Below are 22663 nucleotides of genomic sequence, written 5' to 3' on the forward strand. Positions count from 1 at the left end.
GAGCAAGATGCATCCCAAGCTCAGCATCCCTAGCCTCCTGTGCCACCACATAAGGCACACAGCACATGCAATTCAAAACCTCTCCAAGCACTAGCTCCCAGTCTGGATCTAGCACACAGGAGGTTCTTGTTCAATTACTGCGCTGTAATACAGCAACACAAACTCTCAGCCACAGGAAAATCCTGTGTGACTGACCTGCTGCCTTACAGGATGCTCCCATACATCCTGATGCTGTAAACTGCTGTCTATGCTTCCAAATTGCACCTGACCCCAGTGTTTTGATGGAAGCATTTTGAGTATCTTGCTACAAGACCACAGCACTCTAACAGGTCAATGGCCTTTCACCATGCTTTAAAAGCTGCAGTTGTATCTGAAGATTGACTCTAATACTAGATTAGATTAGATTAGATTAGGATTAAAAGCACTGTTTTTCAGATTTATGATGTATTTCTGAATTACAGTCTACATGGCACTCAAGTTCTACTGCTTGGCTAGAAGGACACAACAGCAAATACAAAGAGTCACATAAAAGTTCAAGAACACATATCGCCAGTCCTTTCCTAGAGTGCTAGATTTGATTAGTTTTGCATTTATCCTGAGCTATTTCTCATGTAATTTCTGATTTTTAATACTACAACAGCAGATTATGGTTCTACACAGAATGCCTAGATAACCTTACATCTGAAACTTCTGTAGTCCACCTACACCAGTTCTTCTCCCATTGAAACCAGTGGTAGAGCAGATCCAGTGGCAGCAACAGGAGGATATTTTGGAGGGATGAGGAGGAACAGAAGGAAATGAAGTGTGAACAAGTCCTGCTGAATTACTCCACTGACTTTGCATCCTTTAAAGGGAAGTGCTGTTAGTGGAGAAGCCAGCTGTTTAACTCTTGGAATCCTATACCTTGGACTGCTTTCAGGAGACATCACTGTGACTGGACTTTGTATCTTCTTGTTGTGCACTGAAGGCAACATCCACTGATATGATAAAGCAGATTAAATAACAGCCAAATATTCTATTAAATAAACTTTGACCTACATGATATGAAATCCTTTTGAGCTAGCCACTGACAAAAAAGGAAAGAAACCTCCAAGGAAATCAGTGTACATCAGCAAAAAGGAATGCCCAGGACTGTTGTATGTCCACAGGCAGCACTTTGAAGGTTGAGTAAATAGAAGGAACTTTTGATAACAGCTGGAAGGCAGCACTCAAATTATGTCAGAAAGATGAGAAAGAACTATGGTCTCCCAGTATAGTGACACAGAAGGTGCAGTCCATACTGAAGGCAATACATTAAAACAAAAATGAGGAGGAGAAATTACATTAAAAATGCAGAACCACCTGCCATTTATTAACCAATATGGACTCTTGTCCAGAGAGCAACTGAAGTGCCTAGTTGTATCAGTCCCTATGCAGAAGAGCAGTGAGGCACGTGCTCACTGTCTAATATGTGATTTAATCCAACACACCACGTAGGAGCTTGAACAGTTGCCTAGATCTAAGTGCATGCTTTGTTAACTTGATGAACTGGGACCATCTGACCCTGCAGTCCTGCCAGAACAGATGGGCCCAACAGTGATAACATCTGTAGAAGTGGTGGTATCTCCTTGTAATTCTTTATCTCCTCTTTCTCTGTGATAGCATCTTTGTATACTGCAGCATTTAAAAGGTCAGCAGCAATTTAAAATCTATTGCTTAAAAATTACTTTAGTCATCAAATACTTATTAATTGTGATTGTGGATCATGATTACTGAAAAGGAATATTTTTTTCTGTTAATTTGCTGTCTCTGTTGTACAGCACATTAAGCAATATCACACTTTCTACACACTTTCTATCTTTCTACTTCACACAAATTTTAAGTATACTCGATTGCTTTGGTCTTTGGAAAGCCTTGGGAAAACATTTATCAGAATAAAAAATTCTGACTTCTCTAATACTAATGTTATCTTTATGTAAAGGATGAGCATTTATTATGCCATAGGATACACAAATATTTAAGCCTGCAAATAAGTGAATGTCATGTTTCATAGCTGAAATCATCACTGGTGTGATAGATATTCCATTCCCATCTTGTTACATGTCCCATACAAGCTTTTTGAAGAGCTATTAGACATAATTCTTCATAAAATTATTATTCTGTAAGAAAAATACATAGACGTCTTTGGTCTGGCTACTCTAAAAATGATTTTGAAGTACTCTGAGATTTTCACAGAAAGATTCCAGGATTCAGGATTTGTATTAACTACTTATGCATATTTATGATAGTATGGAAAAATGTTGCTACTGATTAATAACTAAAGTAGGCAGCAGGAATAAGTTAGTAAACCTATCAACTTTATAAATTATTAAATTTGGACATTGAAGTGTAAAATAACTTGAGCAGAAGCTTTTAGGGTTTACTTGCTTATGAAAATTTGACAGACTGATAAAAGAAAGGGAAGGTTGACTAATCAGTTCTTGTACCCACAGTTCAGCTGGATCTGGCACCTGCATATCCAGGAAGAGAATTTGCCCTTCCATGCTTTAAATGGGAACAAAACCAAATGTGGCACACTGTGGGTATACTGCAAAGTCATGACACTCCACTTTTTATCAGGAGTGCTCAGTTTTAAAAGCATTAGGCTAAAACAACCTGATTGGCAGATTTCAGGAAAAATCTCTAGGGAAAAGCTTGTATTTCATATTATAACTCAGTGAGGGAAAATAATCTGGGAAAAAAAAAAAAAAAAAACCCAAATCAAACTCCACATCTTTAGTATTTGTAGTACTTTTCAGTGATACACATAAAACAACATGCACACAGACACAAACCAAAATATTACTGTAATCTACTCCTGGCTTGCTGTACTCTTTAGTCTTATGAAACAAATAATTTAGCAGGCAATGTACAATATAGAGGCCTCCAGTGCATTGCAGTATACTAAGTACGCATTATTTTCTTTTTGTTTAATTTATAGTCCCTGGGGGAAAAAAAGACATTTAAAAAGCCTGTTTCCTGGGTTTACAAATCTTATAGGGATAGTTCTTAACTGGCTGAATTGCTGGCTAAAATGTGAAACACACTGTACCACTAGAGGTCTTTTCATTTGCTAATATTCTAAGGCCTCAAGGGTTCTTCACCAGGGAATCTCCATGTTTAAATCACAGGGAATAGTAATGTGTAGAGCTGTCTTTTCAAATTGACAACTGCAGGACAAACAGAGGGATATCAACCTAGACTTTGCTGTATAAGCATTAGGGGCAATAAGTTCCCAAAGAGAAACTGAATATTCATCTTTTTTGATGTCCTAAATCTTCATTTAACTTGAGTAATTCTTAACATGTAAACTCCTGCCAAACTCTGTGAATAACAGATTTTTGGTCTCAGTGATATAACTGAGAAGGAGAAGAGAAAAAAAAAGGCAAGAAAAGAAATTGGTAGAGCTGACTGAATTGAGTTACTTCATGTTTTGGCTCTTGGCATGCTTGTCTTTTTTTTCCATATTTTTCATTTCTTAACCAAAGTGGATCATTCTGTAAATGGAAACATTTAATGCTGAAAATGTCAAAACAAAACACTTAATCTTTTCAGAATTTTACTGTCTAAAATCAAATTCTACCAGAATTTTAAAATAGATGTAGTAAGTAAGCATCTACTTACTTTTTGTGAATTTATTGTTCCTTCATTTCTAGTTAGTCATAACAGGGCAACTGCACATCCGACTTGGTCGCGTACAAACAATCCCAGGAAATAATGGATCTTTAATCTTTGTGTAGGACAGCAGAGAATTCAGCAGTTACTAAGGAAATCAAAAACCACAGCAGGAAAAAAGACAAAAATACAAGAGTGTAAGAGTTGTATGAATGAAAATGTTGACCTTTACTGGAGCTGAGTGAAAAATGCAAAATATTTGCCAATTAAGTATTTTCCATAGGTGGCTGGTGCAAATGCAAAGCACAGGAAAGCCATGCTATATCAGTCCCATTTCTTATCTTGTACACATCTATAGAATATAAAAATCTTCCACTTATCTGTTCCATCAGGCTTCCTATTTCATCAGTTACTTTGCTACTTTGATTCCTGCTTCCCACTTTTTAGCTGGCAGACCTTACAGCCTGTGAGTGGTACACAGCATTTCTCCTTAGGAAGACACTCTGACTGTACACAGTACCTTGGTGTAGCCTTTTTTATTAGGAAATACTTACCTACAACACTGTTGTGATCTATGGTTTTAAACACTAGCTCAAAACAACAGCTGGCTCAACAATCAGTTTTCATACAAAGCTAAAAGGTAAACTTCCTTTGTAAGGTGTCCAAATGCCAGATTTCAGCTTCCTCCCTCTCAATTTTTGAGGCTAATGCAGTTCAATAAAATATTTTAATAATACCTTTCTAAGAAGGCACAGATTTGCTCAAATGCTTAAATAGCAACCACACATAGAGATCAAAGCTGTCCATTTCCAGGAATATCTGGAAAGGGATATTCAAAGGCAGCCTCTACAATGGCCACTGGTGATTCAGTTAACATAATACACCTCAGTAACACGACTGCTCCTGAAACCTTTGCATTTCCTTTCTAACCTCAAAACTTCCCCTTTGTGTCTCGAACAGGCAAGCCCACGGGGTATGGATCCAGCAGTAGACGCTTACACCACAAGGGAATAGTGGATGAATGCTGCTTCCAGAGCTGTGACCTGAGGAGGCTGGAGATGTATTGTGCTCCGATAAAACCGCCCAAATCCGCGCGCTCCGTACGCGCCCAGCGCCACACTGACATGCCAAAAGCGCAAAAGGTAGGTCAGGCTGGCAAAAATTCCCATGAGCAACCAAACCAGACCAACAAAAAAAAAAAAAGAGCCAACCAAAAAAAAAACCCCTACGTATTTTAGGGAAAGAAAATTCTATCAAGCAGAACATTCACATTCTCTGAAAAAATCCCTTCACCCAGGATTTTTCTCCTGGGAAGCTGAGAAGCCTGAGGGAAAAGGAAAACAATTTTTATCTCATTTGCTTCTCCTGTGTTTTGCTCATGTGGAATGTGTTTGGAGACTGTTTACCCACAGGTGATTGTTTCATTGGATTCTGCTGTGAGTTGTTTTGACTCACTGGCCAATCAGGGTCGAGACTCTGGAAAGAGTCACAAGTTTTCATTATTAGCTTTTTAGCACTCAGTAAGTATCCTTTCTGTATTCTTTAGTATAGTATAGTATTCTTTAATATAATATAGAATTATGACATAATAAATTAGCCTTTTCAGAACATGGAGTCAGATGCATCATTCCTGCCTTCGTCGGGACATTCCCAGCAAATACAATAATCAAGGCTGGTAACATAGAAAACAATTGGTGTGTTCTGCCTACTAAATTTAGTGGAAATCTGGAAAATAGTTGCCAAGGTGGGAAATAAGTGGGAAGTGGTGTTTTCTATCTCATCTCTTAGAACACTGAATAAAACACAGAATTGCTAAACCAGTAGTTGTGAGGTCTTATCCTGCTACTGTAGGATAGTAAGTGACAAGTACCTACATCATCCAATCATAAATACCACCTAAGACTTCTTTCAAAAGAGAAACTAAACACTGAATGTTTAACAACTCATCTATCCAGAATCTCTTCACTCATCCTCCCCTTCTAGGTAGAGGTAGAGTGGGTGATCAAGAAAGAAATCAGACATTCTGCTATTCATTTTACATTTAAATGAACAAATTTTTTTCTTCATTATTTTTGCCCTTTTTTTTATTTATCAGAACTAAATTAAATGGATAGTCACTTCAATCATTGCATACTGAATTTTAACTATTTAAAGTTCAATATATATATTCTCCAAGCCACTTCCAATATTGATTGGTATTATTTATAGAATTGTGGAGTTCTGAGGATCCAGATTTTTGTTGCTCTGATACCAGATATACTGTACATATGTGTACTGTATGTATCAGCAAAGTCTGTAGTTCAGAAAACCCATCTTAGACTAGGCTACAATTAAGCTCATGTTCAACTGTCTCTCCTGTTCGAGGTCTAAACATCTGTTTTACATATTATCTGTCTTCTGCTGTAAGTCCCCCATGATTTATTTTATTACTGTTGACCCTGTCTGTCCTACACACATGTTGGCACCACTCCTGCAGTTATCTGAAAATTTTTGCTTACAAGACCTGGAACCTAAGATTTCATAGGAAGTCAGGAAACCAGTGCTGTATATTAAAATCCTTAATATCAACTTTATGAAAAGAACTATTGTAATCATTCCAGCATCCATTCTTTTCCATAAGTCAATTCATAGAATGGAATCCTTTCCCCTTCTTTCCTCGAGAGTTTTCCAAAAATCAGTATGTGTGATCCTTCCTGGGAAGTATCACCTTGAGGTCTCAAAGGGCACACAGGGAAACAAGTGAAAACTTCTTCAGGTGGAGCTCAACTGCAGAACCCCCTGTTTTAGGTTTATTCCTGTCTGGGCACACATAAACTTAAGGAAAGCTGGAGAGAAGAAAGCAGGCTTGGCCAGGAACCAGCGTGCTCCTTCCCATGCATGTTGCTAAGGAGATGGATAAAACATTGGAGTAAAGGAGACAAGATACCTGCCAGCTCTTTGATGAATCTCCACACCACTTTCCTTGGAGGACTAAGGAATGATGTCATCTTTAGGCAGCTGTCTTCTTCCCAGTTTAAAACATAGGCAGGAGAGCACTGTCTTTCACAGACAGGAAAGACCTTGTATCTCTCTGCAGCATCAGGGGAGGTAGCACTCAGGAGAGGTACTGGAAGAAGGAAAAAAATAAAAGGGAGTATGTAATTGAGTAATTGAGAGAGCATAGCCGCTGAAGAAATCATCCTGGAAATTGAAAAGGGAAAAAAATCAAGAGGTGAAAAGGACAGTAAAAGGACAATGAGGAGCACAAGAGAAAGAAAAAGGGTGAGGGAATTAGATCAAAGAGGTCAAGAAGATGTAAAATATTACAAAACTGAATGAAGCAACAAGCATCCCAAATAAAGGATGGAATTTTTAGAAAATTAAATTAGAGATAAATTAATATAAAAGAAAAGACCTTTAAGGAAACTGTGCTTGAAAAGGAGCATGTTGAACAGAATAAAAGTCATAAAGGCTTCTCAATAGGAACTTGGTAATAAAATAACAAATCTCATGGGAAATACAAACAAATTTTCATTTTCATCTGTGGATGAATAAATTAGCTTGAGGAAATGAAAATACAAACAGGTAGGAGAAACTATTATGCAGATTTCTGATTGATAAAAGGATAGTACACTGGAGGGAAGAGAAGTGCAATTCTGTAGGAAAAACCAGTACTTATCCTCATTTAATTTTTTCTTTCTCTTTACTTTTTTCAGTCAGTTGTACATGCCACCATTAAGTAAGACAACTGTCTTCAAACTTTTTTTGGACACACTCTCCCAGGATGAATGTAATTAGCTAGTTCATAGTGTTGATTTTAACTAAAATAATAGACCTGCTTAAGTCAAGTTATTTTTCTGTTGAACAATGTTTCTCTCAATATGATATGCCATATATGAGATCTATATCTTCTTCATAGAAAGTGAATATATATACACCTATGATTATATAAATACAACCTCTTCAAAATTTTCATATTTAAATGCAAGATGTAAGGTAGGATTTGGTGCAATACATAAGAGGTTGTTCAGTTCCTCTCAGATTTCATGGAGAATCAGTTTCTTATGCTCTTCATATATTGGATAATCTTTGTTCAGCATCTCCTCAATCTTTTTAAATGGTAAATCCAGGATTTGGGGTTTTGGTTTAGTGTTTCTAGTGCTTAAGTGGTCTATTTCCCCAGTTCCTTGTGCAGATGGTTCCTGCGAGGCACAGTTTGGTAGATGATCCTTGTTCAGAGGATTAGGAATCTTCTCTTATTTACAATTTCAGTATTTCTGCTGGAAAGCAAAGTATTGGTTTCTCCTAGTTACACATTATATTCAGAGTTTTAAAGTGCAAAACAAGAGCAAGAAGGGGAGTTTAAGTCCTGTCTTCAGTGTCATGATACCATCTAGCTTTTCTTTTGTTTGTTTCTTCCTCTTCTGAAAAATGCTTAAAGTTTAGTCAATTATCCTTAAGTGAATTAAATTTTAACAGCAATTTGGAAAAGAGCTATTGAGTAGCTCTTTGAAAAACAACTGCCCTAAAAAAGGAAACAACTGAGCAATTCCCACAACTGTACACATGAGGAAAGATTGTGACCTTTTCAAATGAAGCAGTGTCACAGAAACAATGTCACAAAGTCCTTCTAAATTCAAGATTATGAAGTACCTTGAAAATTACTACTCAATAAGAAGGTTGGTGAGGCTGATTTAAAAATCCAGTAAAAAAGAACCATAAAATAATTTAGGTAGAAAAGGACTCCAAGAACATTGAGTCCAGCCATTAACTCAGCACTGCCAAGTCCACCAGTAAATCCTAAGTGCCACATCTACATATATTTTGAATAAATGCAGGGATAATGACTCCACAGCTTCCTTAGGCAGCCTTTTACAGTGCATAACAATGTTTTCTGACAAAAAAAAAAGGGTTTCCTGCCATCCCATCTACACCAGCCCTGGTACAACTTGAACTTGTTCATGAGCATAGTGCCATGTCATCCACTTGCCACCTGGGCAAAATGCATATCTAGATATAATTTTGCTCTTCCTTAGATTTGCAGTCCTTTTTCTTCTTTAGGCCTCATATGTGAAAAACACACATAAATATATATACCAACAAAGTATGAATAGGAGGTGGATTTTCTCAAAAATTCTTTTCAAATTTAATCCAATCTTCAAAATTTAAATAAATACTGAGTGGGACTAAGAGAGAAAGGGAAAAGATACTAGTATTTTTAGTTTAAGAAAATGCCATTAAGAAAACAGCAAAAGTATTGCAATATTTCTCATTAATTTTTCTAAGACTGGCAGATTCTTTTGTAATTGGCTCAGTATCAACTCAGATACATTCACAAGCCAAAATATGCACCACGGCACCAATCCTAATTTCTGTTGAAGGCATGCCACATTACCAAGCCAATGACTGAACTTTTAGGTGTAACAGATAGAAGCACTTGGCCTTTTCAGAGAATTATTTTCTCCCATTGCTTGCTTTGCAGCCCTGTTTTTATGTCAGTGATCACACTGCCCACAGAACTAGAAATCTTTCAGAGACCCGAGAGAATTCATAGCTAAGGTATCATGCTTGTTACTACAAACATTAGACTTTCCATTTATTACCAATGGAGCAAGAGAACTTTCAATGCCAATATGAGGTTTGAATGTCTGCCCTAATGGGATAAGAATGCTGCTGCTTACTGCCCAGTCCCCTTCCAGCTCAGTCAAATGACCATTGCTGAGGCAGTTGTTATCCCACTGCTAACGACGCCTTATCTCCAAAGATACATGCTGAAGGTGATGGGCTAGAAGTCTGCTCCCCTGTTCTTTAGCTGACTTATAAATTGATCACATTTTGCATCTCTCATCTTAAAATAATTATTGTCTTTGTGTGGGTTTGAATATCAGCTCAGAGCAGTTTTATTTCCAATTACCTTCTTCTCAAAGACTTGAGAAACAAACCAGACTTTTCTACACCAGTACAAATGCAGGTCTGAGAACCTAATTCAGGCATTCACACCTGCTTTTGGGGTCTGTGCTTTTTTTCCCCTAGTGGTCTGAGTATTTCATACTTGAAAAGAATGTGTTATGTGGGTAAAAGCATTTTATGGCAAGCATGCTACCACCAGTACACTTATTGGTAGTTATCGATCAAAATGCTGATTCTGGAGAAGGAAGTGTTCTAAAACAACGTGCCATCTTTCTTCAATTTCAAAGCTAGTTCTATCATGACAAGTCTTTTTCCACCTACATGTCATGATCAAAATCTGTAAGTGAAACACTCCTGCTTTATTTGAATGATAAAGCCATTTTAAAATCAGACAACAACAGCAGCAGAGAGAATTTATATTTTCATTTTGGAAACATACAGTTAATTTTCAATCCAAATAGACTTTGAAAGTCACTGCAATGAAAAATGGCTGTTGTTTCATTTTAAGGCTCTCACTGTCTATTCTATAAATCAAATTTTTAATCTTAAAGAATATATGACTTTTGGCAAATAAAATGAAGCATAGAGCTTTTCCTATATGCTGGTAAACTCTCTTCAAGGAGGAGCACCTAGGGTCAGCACTGAGGAGAATATTTTGTTTTGTTGCTGTGTAGAAAAAAAACCCTGGGCATATGAGTAAAGAAATTCCTGTTTTCTTAGCTCATTGTAACCAATATAAGCGCTTGTAGAATAAGTCAGGATCCCTAGTGTTGGCAGACTCCTGTGAAATGCTGCAATGATGATTTTAATCATTGAAAATTTAAGGGTTCACCCAGAATGAGTTTTCAGGATGAAAACTAATGTATAACTTAGGAAAAAGTGAAGGCAACAAAGGTCATTTTGGAAAAGCTGGAAGAGAAACAGGCAATGAAAAGAAAAATATATTCTAATTTAAGAATAAGCAGAATTCTGTTGACATTTCTGATTCTGTATTTGATTGATGCTATTCTACAGCAATATTAGCAAAACTGGATGAAGACAAGCCAGCATCCTTCGGAACTGTTCACAGAAATAGTGACTAGATGATTAATCTAGTCTATAATGGCATATTCCTAACAAAAACATTTCTTCATTATGACTATTTTGCTGTTAACAACTTTGGCTTGTCAGTGTTGATAAATCCTAGTTTGGCTCAATGTTTAATACTTGGTGGTTGTATAATTAAGTTAACAATTACTAGTACTGCCTAATTTTTGTTTTGCATACTAAAAATAATTCCTCTCATATCCATCAGATGCCAATATAAATCCAGTGAAAATTATAAGCTCTCTATGACTTCAAGTTTTGTAATCCTTTGAGTTTCTGATTTGCTTTATTTTTAATTTAATTTTTGATTTTATTTTTAATAGATACTGAAGGGAAATGGAAAGGTTATAAGTAGAATAGTGTTTTTAAGGGAAATTACTAAAAACCCCCACAAAAACTATGCACCAAATTAGCTTCCATTTTCTTTCTGTCCATTAGAAAAGCAAGAAAATGTTATTACTTTAAATTTTAGAGGCTCACTATTTTTAGGGCTTAAATAACAGCTAATGCAGTGGTAGAGCTGCACACACATGGCTTCACCTTTTACAGAGATTTTGTTTTTTTGCTTTTCTTAGGAAAAAAACCCATAACTTCACTGAACTAAGGATTTGACTTGTGATGAGTATTATAAATATGGAGAGTCACTTAAAAATTCCAGCCTTGGTCTGACACAGAATATGCAGTCTTGGGCCTGGTTAATATTTACTAGAGTGGCAAACAAGGAAATCAAATTGAAATGTATGTACCACCCCCATCGCTGCTGCTGGCCTGTGTGTGGAATGACAGAGAACTGAGGGCATTATTCACTCCAAAGATCTCTTGATTTGCCTGGCACATCACCCTTGTCTGTTTTGAAAATACAAATTATATTGCTGCAGCTCCTACAGCAAGCCCAAATTTTTTTTCCTCCTCAAGGTCTTATCCAACAAATCTATTATGCCATCTGTGCAATATGCAGTTAGCAGAGCAATTTTGAAAATACCTGGTACCGAATCCCAAGAGATTCCATAAATTCTGCAAGTTACAACTCAAAAGTTCCCTGACCTACATCCCTTCTTTTGCAATTATCTTTGGGAAAGAAAGGAAATCTTTGGTACCTGCTGTACCCCTAAAGCCTATCCAGGTTTCAGCACCAGATGTCTCCTCTGCCAAGATCAAGAATGACAACAGTGAAAGTGTTTATGTCTAGGAGAACAGGGGAATTCAAGTACAGAAGTTTTGCATAGTTAAGTTCTCTGTAGATAACTGAATTATTGATTAAAACACAATTACCTAGCAGTTCCAGCACTCTGGACAACTGTTTTCTTACTGTTATAAGTTTTGTGATCATACAATGTATTTAAACCTACCTGTAATAAATTTTTCTTTCTAAACTTTCAGGAAGTGCATTTGAAGAACACAAGTAGAGGGAACACAGGAAACAGAAACTACAGAATGTAAGAACATGCCATCCACAAGAATGAAGAATGAATGTGCCATCTGCAGGATACTTTGCTGTAAATAAATTATTTGTTAAACATTGGAAGACTTAAAAAAAACCTTTGTTTTAAAAAGCTTGATGCAATTTCAACCAATGGGCATTCTCCCAGTGAACAATGCAACTAAACATTCCAATATTAAGTCTTTAGAGAACAGAACATTTTAACCAGACCAGAGCTAAAAAAATTCTGTGGTTGATATATTGCTGTTTGTTAACCTGTTTTAAATGTCCTGCACGAAAACTCAAAGTCCTGTGCCCCTCAAAAGCCTACAAATTTTTGGGCTTTTGATGGATCCAATTGCACTAAATTAACCTATGAACACTGGCTGCTGGAGTCATTCATCAGCCTTGTCTAAGTGGTGGTTTTTTTATTTGCACTTCTTAACAAGCAACAGGCTGTTTGTTTTACAGTGTCTGAAAACATTGTTTGTCTACCCCTTCATATTTGCACAGTTTGACATTCCCAGTAACAGCAGCAGTAAGGTAACATATACAGTTTTAAACATCCATTAATTCCATCTCTGGCATTTCGAAAAAATATGGGTTATAGATGCATTTGTTTTAAGACAGTTTTATTCTTCCTTCTCTCGCAAACATGCAAATTTTTTTGCAATTTGTGAGACAAAAGATTTTTAAAAGCAGTTCAAGCATACATAGGCTCTCGAACCAGTAATGATTCTTCCAGGTAATTATTTTGTAACAGTATAGGTAACTTCTTTCTTCCTCCATATAATGCAGTATGTAAAATTTAGCATATCAACAATACACATATATCAAACAGTATGTAAAAAAATCTCTGTTTTATAGTACAACGGTGCTATTTTATAGTTTGTTACATGAAAGGGTCTGGCCAAAATGGTAATAGGTAAAAGCAAATATGGAAACACCAAGCCAAAGATTAAATAACAAATTACTTGCAAAAATATTCAGCTTAAATCAACTAAAATGGCTTCAGATTTCAACATGAAAATAACTTTACAATCTTCAAAAGAAAATGCTTGTTTCCTCTTAGACACATGAAGGGTGGTATTTTGACATCTGATTATGAGGAACACAAACTTGTGTGTAGGCACAAAGAAAATTTGAAAAACAATTTGAAAAACAAGTGACTTCAAAGAGTAGTCCACCAGGGCCTAAATGTTTCTGAAATATCAGCATTCTGTTCAATCATAAAGGGGTACTCAAGCCCCCCTCCATTTTAATTCTTCCCACAACCAGATGTGGCTTACCTGATTGTGAGTTGGGCTGCACCTCTCTGTAAATCAGAAAAGCTAATGTAATCACCAGATTACTAGTGTAGAATGAGTCCTTGAGGAGAGATTACCCATAGCATCCTTACACCCTCACGAGTGCCATTCATGTGCTCTTGTGGGAGTCAGAGATGCCCAGATAATCCCTGCCATGTAACTTTGACAGGCCTTGCAGAGGTTCTTCCTTGAATAACACCTCTGCTGCATTTCTGTAAATCAGCCCAGTGTAAATTTGGGATAAGCAGCCAACAGTGTCCCAAGGTGAGCATCAAACCTGTCTGTGAGAGAAGGGAAGGCAGAGGAAGAGGGAGGGAGGAAGAAGGCACTGTTCCACCCTGTCCAAGAACCCCAATGCAGTCCCATTCAACTTTTCCCCCTCACCGTGCTGCATGTGGTAGGCTCAGGCAAGGGATGAAGCGTTTCTTGGTCAGCTCCAAAAACAGCATATGAAGGGAGCAGTTAGGGAGGTGGCAGATTAGATCTATAAAGGAAGTATCTCCTTTTGAAAGCTGCTCAAATCTGCCCTACTTTCTACTGCAGTATCCCTTCTGGAGAAGGAAGGGCTTTAAAAGCAAAAGAGGGAGTGGATAACTATTGACTTAAACACAAGAGAAAGTTCTCTCCAGACTGCATATGTACAGCTCCTCAATAGTCCCTTGTGAAAGAAGTAGGAAAGGTCATAAAAGTCTAACAAATTATTGTAGTTCCTTTTCTATTCCCATAGAAAATTTGTGGTTTGTATTTTTAACAAGTGCAATGTATTCCTATACAACTCTTTAAACCCTCTGCTTTCTGTGAGATGGATGTCTATATGCACAATAAGCTGCCATAGCAATGTAAAAGTAGAACAGCAAATGAATAAAAAGAATATGTCACAGCTCTCACTGACTGAGATAGTTATGTTGAAAAAGGAAGAAAGTAAAGAGAAACAGATGGGGAAACTAACCTAAATTATTTACCACCAATTTAATAAACAGAGTTAGCAATTCTGATACCTGTCACAGCTCCTACAGGCCTTTTTTTGGCAGGGGGGATGGAGAGGGAAGGACTTTCTTTAGTGGCTATAGGAATTCTGCAATAAAATATAAGAACAAGCCATTATTTTGATGTCACAGACAGAATACATATTTCCAGTTCAAGCCCCATGACCCTTTTTGTCCCCTGTCTCTTCTGAAGTTCTAAGGGGAAGAGGGAAGAAAGGCGTGAGGGCAAAAAGCAATTTGAGATATCTGTGGCAGCAAGTTTCTTTGTAGATAACTTTTTTACTGATGTGCTTTTAACTGAATAACTATACATCATTTTGCATTAATTCCTGCAAATTAATTCAAATTTTTGGTCTTATCTTGGGATTCACACACTCACATTCATGCCACCATATTTCTCCTGTTGAAAAACCATAATTAGAAAATGTCACTCGGAGACAGCAATATTTATCACAATTTGACAACTGCCTAAACAAATTGGAGCAATTCTTGAAAGCAGCTAAAATAAACACCGAATAGCTGCAAACTTCAAAGGCAACACTTTGCTTTACTAGAGAATAAATGAAATCACAAAATGGGAAGTAGCTCCAGCCCCACAGAGGTGAGAAATGCATGGGTGGGGAATGCACTTTGTATAAGAAATCTCCAGTCATAGGGCAGGGAGCACATGGTAAACCAGTTAATTTGAAAGATAAAGCATTAGCTTAATAATCACAATAAACCCACTACTTAAAGAAGTTGAAGCATGAGCTAAAGCATCTCCCTCCCAAATGTACAAAGCAGTCTGCCTTGAAAAACTTCTAATTAGAGAAATTGAAGGGTTCAGCTGGATTTTTAAAAGCACTCCAGATATTTAGGAACAGGGCTCCCACCAGATGCTATTGATTCTCATAAATCACCGAAATGCTAAACAAAAGCACATTTCTCATCTTTCCCTATTGTTTAATTCACATGACAAAGATCACAGATCTCTGCTTTCTAGAATAGACCTAAAATTTCAACTATTACACAGAATATCACTGAAATGCATAATTTAAAAAGTTAATTAAGCCTCATTATTTTCAGTCAGTCCAAAAAGCACTGCAGATCTAAACCCACTTCAGTTAGTATCTCTCTTTCATCAAGGTAGCAAAATTTAAGTCTCATCTCCATAGTAAACATAATTAGTCATTAAGAGTTTAAATGAAAAATCAATAAATTATTTATTCTGCTCAAAATGTAGTTAGAAATGCACACTTCCATGAAGGACTTGTATGAGCTTATTTGCACCATTCAGCCAAGAGAGACAAGGAAATCAAAGCCTGGGATATTGCATCCAGTCCTGGTAGACACATGAAAATAGCCCCCTTTTTTCCCAAGGCAGCTTACCCTGCTGATCCCTTTGGTAAGACTGAAGGGTGAATTAGTGGTAAGCTTTCTTTACAAAAGTGAATTCCACACACAACTAGGAGCACCTAGCTGCCCCTGAGCTCCTTGTTCTCCCAGTACCAATGGTTAAATTTGATTAATGAAGACTTCAGGCCAAGCCCTGTCTCTTCTTGGCTCTCCATTCAACAAGCAAGTGCATGATATGACAAGATCAGAAAAGTGTATTTACATATTTGCTTTACCTGTTACTGATTTGGCCAACAATGCCAAAGTGGTGCTATTGTTTTGTTTAAGAAAGTACTTGACTAAAATATAAAAGAAAGCATAAATATTTTTTTAATGTATGAAAATTACATAGGTATGGTTATTAAAATAGAAATAAAACTAGCCATAACTTTTCAACTTTTTGTCACTCAAAAAACAGCAAAGTAATCTTATATCGATGCAGGTGGGTCAGGAATAAGAGTCAAAATGCCACAAAAATTCATAGGCTTTAAATGAAATTCTGAATCCTTATTCCAAGTCAGAAATTCAAATGTAGAAAAGTGCTAGAAGTCAGGGAATTGAAAGCCTTGATGTGACTGAAAGCTTTTCAGATTGTGCAAGTCCTATATCATACCTGATTTTTAAGCCACACTCTAGTCTGAAATCAGTGTAGAGTTTGGCTTGGTCAGTGGCATGATATGATTGAGATTTTCACTGTGCACACATTTTCAGTTTTACCTGATTATTTTCTTATTTATGGCACATAATTGAAAACTTAATGTTCTTGAAACTCACAAAAGATGCAAGCACATCTGAAGTTAACAAGGAATGAAAAAAATTATTCCTAACAGCAAATTGTTGGTTTTTTGAATTCTCATCAGTTCTAAATTGTGAGAAAAAGTTGAAATATATGGCTAACAGTCTGTGAATTATTTTTCTTTTATTACTTTATGTGGTCACTATGAACAACCTTATGTGCAAAATTTCACATTTCATTTTTCTGTTTTGAAATTATCCTAAGTTAAGCCCAAAAAGAGATTGGAACCTATAGGCCAAATAGAATAGTTATATTGTTCTGATGAAGATATAATCAATATATTTAAAATGTTTTATTTTTAGTCTGAAAAGGAATAGTAATAATTTATTTGGGAGGGTCTGCTTATACTGGTCCCTCTTTTTAGGTTACTGGTCAGTGGAAATTAGTCTTCCAAACACCCAGCTTCTAATCAAAACCAATGTTTTTCCTTCCTCCTGCTCCACCCAGCAAACTTAGTTAAAAGACTATTGCAACATAATTTTATTGTTTGTCTGTTTGTTTGGGAGGGTTGTTTTGCTTTGATTCACTTTGTTTTGATTCTGGGGGCAAGGGATAAGGAGGAGGAGATGAGTGTATTTTTTTTCTCTTGGGTACAATCCGCAAAAAATAAAGAATTTTTCTTAATGAGATTACTAATTATCCAATTCATGTGTGGAAGTGGCATTCAGTAAAGCAACCAGATTAAATTTGTCTTGAAACAAGGAAAGAAAGATTTCAACACAAAGTTGTTACCCATTCTACTCCTACACTAAACATGTTGCTTGTGACAGCATTGGAATATTTTACTGGACTATAAACCCACAGTATCTGATATATATGATATATAGAAAACTTCTTTGACTTTTTTTTTTTTCTTTTTTACATAAAGGGTGTTATGGGAATGCCAGAAATTTGATTACAAGTCACCTGATGGTTACATTAAAATCTTAACAGTAGCTGCATAAAAAGGTGTGGTTGTGTATATATACACATATACAGACACATGTACATATATATGGGTATATATAGACAATGCTACAGTGTGTGCATGTCTATGTGCACGTGTGTGTGCACGTGTATATTATGATTTTCTTTTTCCTGTCAAGTAAAATTTGAAATGCTTGCTTTTTTCTCTTCAGATTTTATGGATTATATTCAGTAATCCAACTGGAATCTAATTTTAGAAGAGCATTGTGTAATATGGATGTCACAATTTAGGTCCTGTCTTTGTTTTTCATACCTAAAGAAATGACCAGATATTTAAACCATAAGACACCTTTTCATTGTCATCAGGCAATATATATATTTATCTGTCTAGATACAGATATAAAATACTAACTCTGAGGGCCATATTATAAAAACCTGTATTAAAATTTTATCTTCTATTTCATTTTTCTCCATAAAACTTCTATTGAGTGTGGTTTTTTTAAGTGTAACCATCTCTCCAAAGTAAGAACAATAGGGAATATAAAGACAGCAGAATGATAATTTCTGTCATCACCTCAACTATTATTTTTGTCCTTTATATGGTTTTTGTAAGAATAATTCATCCCCCTCTACAGCACTATTAACTATATCCGAAGTGGAAAAGGCTTAGCAAATTCCTATGCCCCAAATTGTTTATAATAATTCTTGATTTCTCTGTATTCTTCAGTAGCTTTTTATTTTGCCAGCTTAGCTCACAAAAGTCATAAAAAGCACCAATGTGATACTTCTGCTGCTAAACATTCTTTCTAAGAAATATTAAACATGCACCCACCTAAAATATCTATATATTCACACTTCATTGAAGCTCTTAAGAAACAAAACAAATGCAGTTGAGAGATAATTTTTCACACCATTTTTTAACTAAATCAAAGGCATTGCATTTTATTGTATTTTCCATTCATTAGTATAATTTCATTCCTCTAATGCAGCAACAAAATACCTGCAGAACAAAAAGGACTTTATCCTGACCAATTGGATCATGCTTCATGTACTCATGTTAAAGAAAAAGGTTAATTCAGATAACTATATAAACAACTGATTTAATGAAACTCATATTTTGTAGTGAAATATTTAACTTCATAAATTTAAAAATCAAATGAATGTTCCACTCTTCCTGGTTTACCAGCATTAACCTGATTTATTGTGTGAAAAAATCCTCACTTCAATAATGATCAAAGACAAAGGATCCAAAACAAACAGACTAAAGTGTTATCAATTAAGAGGTAAAATGTCCTAATTTTGTGCACAGCAATGAATTCTATCCTTTTTTTTCACACTAGAGTTTCAAATGCAATTGATATAAATACTGCATAAGAATTATGGTTCTCTCCATTATTTCCACTTAGAGACAAGTTTGAATATAATACAGCACATACAAGTGAGAGCACATGATATAGTGTGATACACTCATATCTTTTCATTTATTACCATTTCTAAGGAATTAGTCCAACAGAATTCTATAGAAATCCTGAGCAAGTTGAAAAAAATAATTCTCAGAAGTGTATAAAGATAATAGTTGCCTGATTAAACTAAGTCTCATCAGACATGAGTCATAAAAGGCTCCACTGAAAGCAGATTGGTACTTCATTATATTCTGAACAGCTTCACCTGTAGTCTGACACCTCTCATTGCTTTTGTCAGAATGTGATGGTTCTGTTTCACAGTTTCTTAATCCTTGGAGTCTTAAGGTTGAATATTAAACATGTTTATCAAGACCAAGGATGTCAGGAAACAAAATGAAAGTAGAAGAAGCAGCACCACCTGCTGCTGATAATCAAATCCTGTATAAGCTTTCTTTTCTCCCAAATTACTGCAAAGCCACCCAGAATGCTAAACAAAGAGATTAATAGCACTTGCATTTCAGGACAGCCTTTCCATAAGGAGTAACTGTCCTGTCTTTCTTCAGTGTTGGACCTCAATTGGTATCCTGACTAAAACTGGGGTTTCCATGATGCAAAGCATGAATGTGGATACATGAGTTTCTGATTTCACTACTGAACAATCCTACTATTAACATTTCAAGTCATTATAACCAAACAGTGACAAGTGTTAAGTGTTCATTTACTAGAAACCATTTAAATATCTATTAAAATTCTAACTGGATTTATTCTTTCTTTTTTATTTTCTCGTGCTTACTCATAATACAATGTCACTACTTGATGACAAATAATATTTCATACTGTGTATGTAACATCATTGTGTTGCAGAATCCCCCAAATACCTCAACAATGTCTTTGTTGCGCTATTCTCCCCATCTAGCACTTATAAGCTTTTTTAGTAACAACCAATAAATAAAAAAAAAATTGAGTTCTTGATATGTACAAATATAAAAAAATTCAAGAAGTTTTGCTAGTTTGCAGTTCATGTAATGCCATCTTGACCATTCTCTTCCCCTCTCTCTATGAGCTGTCTAGAACAGTAAAACTTGCTCCATAAATAATAGTGTATCCATGCTTTTAAAGGCTTTTATATGCATTTATGGTAGGTAAAGGTTGGAAGAGGTAGTTGACTGATTTTCACTTTTATCTACTTTGATTTCAGTAAAGGGCTTTGTCACTCTGTATACATAAAGGCTAATGCACCCTTTGGTTTGTAGAATGTACTGAAATGTTTGCAACCCTCTTGGTATCAGGTCCAAAATGTGAAGCATTACTGTTGAGAGGGTATCTTTCTAATGTATTTGTATGTATAGTTTACACCTCTGTGAGGTCTAATAAAGGATTATGGTTAATAAAAAATGTGTTGAAAATTCATCATCCATGCAGATTTTGCAGCAATTTGCATTCTTCCTTTCTCTTCCCTGGCATATACATTTCAATTTTCTCAGAATACACCAAAATCAGGACATACCTTAGCAGGGTGATCAGGCTGCATTCATCCTAAAATAGAGCTGGCATGGAAAGTGGCTCAAGAGCCTCGATGAAAGGAAGTGTCAGCAGATGAAATTATGGAATCTATAGATAAAATTGATAGAAGTGAATGACCAGGAGCTGACTGTGTTCATGCACAGAGGAACATGATTGAACTCTGCTTTACAGAGGTCTCTCAAAAGCTCCTCATACAACAGAACTAAGTGGTAGCTAGTATCTGGCTTGTGTCTCTATCACTTCTGTTCTCAAGAACAGAATCTGTGGGTAGGTGAATAAATACTATATGAAAAATATGGTATCTTGTAAGAAAAAGAAGATTGTTGTGGGGTAAGCTTCAGAAATCCATTGGGAGTTCTTTTTTAAAAAAAGAACCTAGTCAAGTAAAAACAGTGTGATCTGGTATTTCCTAAATGTTTGTAAATTAGGTCCCTCATCCAAAGTTATTTAAAACCTAAATTGCCATGCAAAGAGAGGCAAGTTCTTCATACCTGCACAGTGCTGATTAAAAAGCAGAAGAGGGGCATCAGCAGGAATGCCCAGTTGATAGTGGAGTGGCACCATATGTGAAACCTGGATGCAACCTGTTCCAGCATCCTCAGTGTTCAACCTTTCCCTAAAGGAGCAGGAGAAGAGGTGGACAGTAAGAATACAGTTTAAAGGTGATATTAAGGCAATCAGACTGATCAGGCATGATGGTGGTAAATCTATGCAGACCATTCCCAGTTGTCAACTTGTCCTTCAATGTGCACGTCCACAGCTCATGGCCCTCTCAGATGGGTACACTATTGGCCTTTTTCAGCCACTAAACTCACACACTTTCCTTAATCTTTCCAATATGATTGAGAATAGCCTCACAACACTACAGTGCAGCTCCCTTTGCACCTTCCTATGTATCCCATGTGTTCCCAAACACTTGGGTATCTCCATTTGGATGAAGTGCTTCATAACTCCATCTACTTTAGTTCTGGGAAATGCTCCTCTCTGCCAGTGAGCTCTGGTGCTGGAAGGCTTGAGGACAGCCTCACCATGGCAAAAACTGAGAAAAATATGCCTCTGGTCTGGGAAGTCCCAAAATTGTGAATCAGTGGAGAGTAGGAGTTTCACTGCCTGTTGCATTGTTCTGGTATTTTTCCTTAGATATTGATTTAGGCTAAAGGGCAAAACAATTTACTGGATTTACCCCATTTTATCTTTACTCTGACTCCTTGTGTTTTAATCTTGCTGTCATAGTAGACATTCCAGATTCCAAATGCACAATCTCTAAGGGCACAATCCCTGAAGTGATATCCTTCATACAAAATTCTCTCTATTTAAACATTTACAGGCAATAATGCTTAAACCCATACTTTTGTCCTTATTGCTAATTGAGCAATTTAGGGAGATTTTGGGTTAAAAATAATTATTCAGCAATATTCAACACATTTTCGTTTTTACATTCTCATGACAAGATTCAATCAGCAGAGATCCAATGGAGAGTTTGGCAGTACAGCCAAGGAAAAGTGTAAAAATCCATTCTTTTTAATCTTAATCACAGTTTTTTAAAGCTGTTAATCATATGTCTTCCATTGTACTACAGGTTTTTAATCTTACATGAACTGTAAGATTACAATTGTTGATATCTACAATTGGATGGTACAAGCAAAATAAGAACAAAGATTGAAGAAATGTACAACAAATTACTAACAGTTCAGAAAAAATAAAAACTTCTCTGTTCAGCCTCTTTCTTCAGTTGTGTGCTTCCTCAGACACAGAGAAATAAATTTATAGGTATTTTGATCTAAGAATTGTTGCATATTAACCAAACCTGGAAATTGACTTGGAAATCATCTTATTTATTGCCCTAACTTGAAACAGGTTTTGGATCACAACTAAAGAAAAAGAATCAGTCTAGAAAACCATTGCTACATGAAGGCCAGCAGGACTTATGGAAGCTTAGTGAAAATTAGGACTATCAACAGCAGCAATTAATAATGTCATGGAAGACATTGTTATTTTGTTAGTGCTAAGTTTATACTGAATATAGAGAACTAGACTGATATTTTTTTAATATACATGGACAACTTCATTAAGCTACGTGTGGTTTTGTCCTGTATTTTCATACACCTTTACTTGGTTTAAAACACCCTTTATTCTTACATCATTGCCTACGTTTTGACTCTTACAACTTTTATCTAAAAAGCGTGTACAAGAGATACAACAAGTAAAAATATGAAGTGGATTAGTGGTAGTTTAAGCCAATGTCTCATCTCTGTGAAAAGGAGTTACCTCTGAGCAGTGTTTTCCCAGCTGAGAGGGTGACAGAGCTATTAACATTCCCCACATGTTGCTCGATGCAT

At 36.1% G+C, this 22663-nt stretch overlaps 1 protein-coding gene and 1 long non-coding RNA gene across 2 annotated transcripts in view; one reads left to right on the forward strand and one right to left on the reverse strand.

Annotated features, from left to right (window-relative positions):
- Positions 1–6633, reverse strand: part of LOC134417138 (uncharacterized) — a 33077-nt gene extending 26444 nt beyond the window's left edge. Inside the window, exons 1-2 of the long non-coding RNA XR_010027514.1 lie at positions 6560–6633; positions 3643–3781 (exon numbers count right to left, since the gene is read on the reverse strand). This is a non-coding gene — a long non-coding RNA (uncharacterized LOC134417138). The remainder of the gene's footprint in view (positions 1–3642; positions 3782–6559) is intronic.
- IGF1 (insulin like growth factor 1) overlaps positions 1–20195 on the forward strand; it is a 55188-nt gene extending 34993 nt beyond the window's left edge. Inside the window, exons 3-4 of the mRNA XM_063153987.1 lie at positions 4594–4775; positions 11989–20195. Coding sequence (XP_063010057.1) covers positions 4594–4775; positions 11989–12048 — 242 coding nt within the window. The 3' untranslated portion in view covers positions 12049–20195. The remainder of the gene's footprint in view (positions 1–4593; positions 4776–11988) is intronic.
- Positions 20196–22663: the final 2468 nt, after the last annotated feature.

This window comes from Melospiza melodia, chromosome 4 (genome assembly GCF_035770615.1).
Source record: "Melospiza melodia melodia isolate bMelMel2 chromosome 4, bMelMel2.pri, whole genome shotgun sequence".
In the NCBI taxonomy this organism is placed as follows: domain Eukaryota; kingdom Metazoa; phylum Chordata; class Aves; order Passeriformes; family Passerellidae; genus Melospiza; species Melospiza melodia.